At 46.7% G+C, this 3,959-nt stretch overlaps 1 protein-coding gene across 4 annotated transcripts in view; it reads right to left on the bottom strand.

The window, feature by feature from the left end:
- Window positions 1–3,959, bottom strand: part of LOC118323461 (zinc finger protein 646-like) — an 11,504-nt gene continuing 7,545 nt past the window's right edge. For 2 of the 4 annotated variants that reach the window (XM_035655428.1, XM_035655431.1), the window contains 3 exons: window positions 2,448–2,663; window positions 2,181–2,363; window positions 1–316 (listed from right to left, as the gene is read on the bottom strand). In XM_035655428.1, coding sequence (XP_035511321.1) covers window positions 149–316; window positions 2,181–2,363; window positions 2,448–2,663 — 567 coding nt within the window. In that variant the 3' untranslated portion in view covers window positions 1–148. The remainder of the gene's footprint in view (window positions 317–2,180; window positions 2,364–2,447; window positions 2,664–3,959) is intronic. The other 2 variants (XM_035655430.1, XM_035655429.1) reach the window with 2 other exon arrangements.

The raw sequence follows: 3,959 nt of genomic DNA, 5'->3' as shown, positions 1-3,959 counted from the left end.
GGGGTGGTGGAGGGGCATCCCAACTCCTTCCTCCTTGATGCTGGGTCCGAAAGAGGCTGAGAGGAGGAGGAGGAGGAGGAGGGCGTGTGGGGGGTGGTGGTGGTGGAGGACGCGACCGTGAGGCGGGGCGGCTGGTTCCCGGGAGGTCTCATTGATTGTAGAGGGAGCGCTGCTCCCAGGGCATGGCCTGGATGGTGCGTGGCACGGGGGAAGGCTTGAGCGTGGGCGCTCCGTTCGGATGGAGGGAGTGGCCGATGGGGTTGATGGTGGTGAGGGGCCGCTGGGGGGCCAGAGAGAAAGTGTCCTGGTGCTTCGGCTGCAGGGGGAGGAGGGGGGAGAGGAAGGGAATTAGAGAGGAGAAAAAGAATGGATAGATTGGGGGAAAAAAGAGTAAAATATCAGTGTCAGCGGAGTGACTTCTCAGATAAAATAACAGCGTTTAATGCATGTACAGTTAAATGGGTGAGAAAAAGAGGAGTTGGGAAAACACACACACACACACGCAGAAAGCAACAATGAAGGCGTAGAGTTAGAGACAGAACATGGAGAGCAGGGCTGCACACAGATCTTTTCATTCTGTTGTTGTTCTCATCTCTCTGTGTGAGTGTGATTTACTTAAGTGCAATTCAAATGATCATCAAGATACGTTACTGCCACAGAATCACACTGACTCCTTTCAATTAGTCAATTAGAAGTCAATTATCAATGAATCAGCTAATTGTTAAGCTCTAGTTGGCTGAGATGACAGGAAATCAAAGGAGGGACACCTTATACTAAGGTTCTTCTTATTCTTTAAGACATGACTGTAAAGCACAATGTCTCAATATGGCAACGCAGTGATGATTAGACAGCTGGAAGTAGTCCACAGATGGAGGACATTGTATTCGTAAATAACTACTGGCAGTAAGTAATGAAATGTGAGTCATGTGCAGCACCAACTCCAACATCAACAACACAGAGTGAGTGATTGATTAGTGTCAGAGTGTGAAAGGTGGGACTGAGTTAGCAGCACAGCCCCAAGTTAGTAGTGTCCTACCGCCAGAGAGCATCCACAGTTCAGAGTTAAAGAAAGAAGGAGCCCATCAGCTGGATTTTAGTCTGCTGCTTTGCTTTGCTGGGCACTGGGAGCATTGTTGGGGGGGCTTCAACATCAAACTCTATAAAAGCTCATTAGTAGTACTACTACTAATCATTCCTATTCAATGTACTGGGTGCCACCATCAGGAGGATGATAATGCTACCAATACTAATCAGGTCTGTATTGTTTTCAGTCCCAGTGTCTGAGCCAGGACTGGGGGGGGGGGGTCAAATGGACCCATTAGCCCCTCTCTAGATGCTTTTCTTGATCAAGAGAACACCCTGTTTGTTTGACCCCGGGTTTAACTTGCAATGACACAATGTTTATTCAGTATTCTACTCAATATTTTACCTGGAACTAAAGCTCACATTTACTGACACAATATGTACATTATGAGATAGTCAAAATCTACAGTAGCCCAGAAGGGACAAACCAAACACTGGCTCGAGATAGAAGCATTTCCCAGCCACCATAGTTCCTCCTTTGCACTTAAATCCTCCACACTGGACCTTTAAGGTTGGTTTAACACTGCAGACCAGTCTAAAAATATCTGGATGAAACCAGCACCATTATTATTATTATTATTATTATTGTTATTATTTGTCTTTGGTTGAGTGTGATGATTTTCTACCTTCATATTTTCACAAACTGACGAGGACACTGATTAAAATACTGATGCGATGTGTCTAATTAAGGGATTCCAAATATTGTTTCCTAAATACTAGCAATTACTTGTTTGACGGTACGTGTTGTAAAAGTTTCCATCAGTGCCCAAAGAATATATGAAATGAAAACAGCAGACTAAAACCCAAAAGAGTTAAGAAGAGAGCCAAGACCGTGTCCACCGGGCGTCTCTACAGACAGCAGCACTCAAGTTAAGTTGCACCTCTCTTTGTCTTAACTATGAAAACAGTTGTATCTGCAATCCACCGCCAGGAGGTTGAAAGACCTGAGCTGTGAGCAGAGGCTCCCGGTGCACACGTAAAGCATTGAAATATTAGTCCCTCCCTCCAGGTGTTAGTAGCCAGACAGGGAGAAGGGCAGCTAGGCAGCTAGCCAGCAGACAGCGGACGGCGGGGCGTGTGGCGGTTCGCTCTCCTACCATGGGGTTGGCGCTCAGTCTAGTGTATCCCGAGCTCATCTCCTTTACCTCAGGCACCAGGGGCTGGAGCAGGGAGTAGGAGGAGGACGGGGTGGCGCTGGAGGAGGAGACGTGTTTGTTGGAGGACGAGCTCCTCATGCTCTGCTGGCTGCTCTGGGAGGACACCGAGCTGGGACGGCCCTGCTGGAACAGACAGAAGCTCAACACACACTCCCCAGAACAACAACACTACTATTAATATAGAATGAGTCCCCTCCCGATCCCTACCTGGTGGGGGTCAGGCACAGACTGGCTGCTCACACCGCCCTGCCCTCCCTGAGACATGGGGGAGACGCAGTGGGAGGGCAGAGGTTCCTGCTGGCCGTGTCCTCCATGCTGCGGTTGCATCATGGAGTTAGCGCTGTTCTGCTGTTGCTGCTGCTGTTGTTGCTGTTGCTGCTGGCGGCGGGCAGTGTTGGAGTAATTGGAACGACGACTGCCGGACTGGATGGGAGGAGGGAGGAGAGCAGGAGGTGGGCAGAGAAAGACAGGATGAAGAGGGGGTTCTGTAAGTCATTTCTGTCTGTGCGCATACTGCGTGTGCCACATGCGTGCCAGTCATGCACATAGAGTTTGTGATCAGATACGGAGCGGAGGAGAGGCGATGGATGAATGTGATGGACTGTTTTCCACACTCTTCAAGCTTCTTGTGCCGCTCAGCGTAAATATCTAAAGTTGATGCATTTTAATTCTGTCTTACTAATGAATTAACCCCTCCCTATCCTATCTCTATTTACACCTATTAATATGAGGAGATGGAGTGGTCAAGTTGTACACACATACACACATAAACACTCACACAGCCTAGCAATTATAACTACATAGACTGTCAACAGGACTCTATACTGTCTTCCAAGTGTCTTAGAAGATGCTTGCCTTGTCAACTGGTCCTCTAACCCTGACAGCTACAGAGTTTTTGCTGAAGGTTAAACCCAACCTGAAGATTTAGAGCTACAGAAGACCTCAAAGCTTTATTTGGCCTCATTGTTCCGCTACGTCGGACAATTCTGTGTTTTCTTTTACAACCCAGGTCTTATCTTCATACTTCCAAGCATCAGTCGTGTCTGGTATGTTTACATTTTACAGACCAGATTCTCTGCCAGGGCAATCAATAAGGAAATGAATTGAGGGACCTTTTTTGCTGTGGGCTCCAGTAACAGTTGAGCAAGAGGTCAGAACCTCAGTCAACTGCCATATATACAGTCACATCATAAGTTAGCAAAACATTAATGTTAGGTATCTAATGACTGATGTAAATTAGCTAGCTATTTAGCTCATGTTTTGCTCCGTAGCAAAACGCTATCTAACTAATGATTAATGTAGAATTAGCCTAAGCTGACTGAGGTTCTGACTGAAGCTTGCTCAACGGTAATTGGACCACAGGGCAAAAAGGGGCAGGACTTTCGAAGGGGTCAATTGTGATAGGTTATTATCTGTTCACAGCCAGTGTGGACAGGAGAAACGTACTTACTGCAATGTTTATAAGAAGCGTATCAGTACTGTCAGACCTGAAAACCGGTTCATGTTTTTTTCACTTCCAAAATAATCCATAATCACTGGTCATCTGTGGGTTTTAAAGCTGTGTCTACTGGTCAGGGTTGGAATAACCCACAAGGAGGCCCAGAAGCAAAAATGAGCTGCAGGCCCCTCTTGATAGCCCACATCTATTCCATTCTATGTGCATATATTAGTTGGTAATTAGTCTGTATTAGCTTAATTTGGTATAAAAATGCACCATGT

The sequence above is a fragment of the Morone saxatilis genome, unplaced genomic scaffold, assembly GCF_004916995.1.
Source record: "Morone saxatilis isolate NCDOM2014 unplaced genomic scaffold, NCSU_SB_2.0 Contig14, whole genome shotgun sequence".
Taxonomy (NCBI): domain Eukaryota; kingdom Metazoa; phylum Chordata; class Actinopteri; family Moronidae; genus Morone; species Morone saxatilis.
Note: the sequence above shows the minus strand (reverse complement) of the source record. Positions and strands in the feature narration are given on the sequence as shown.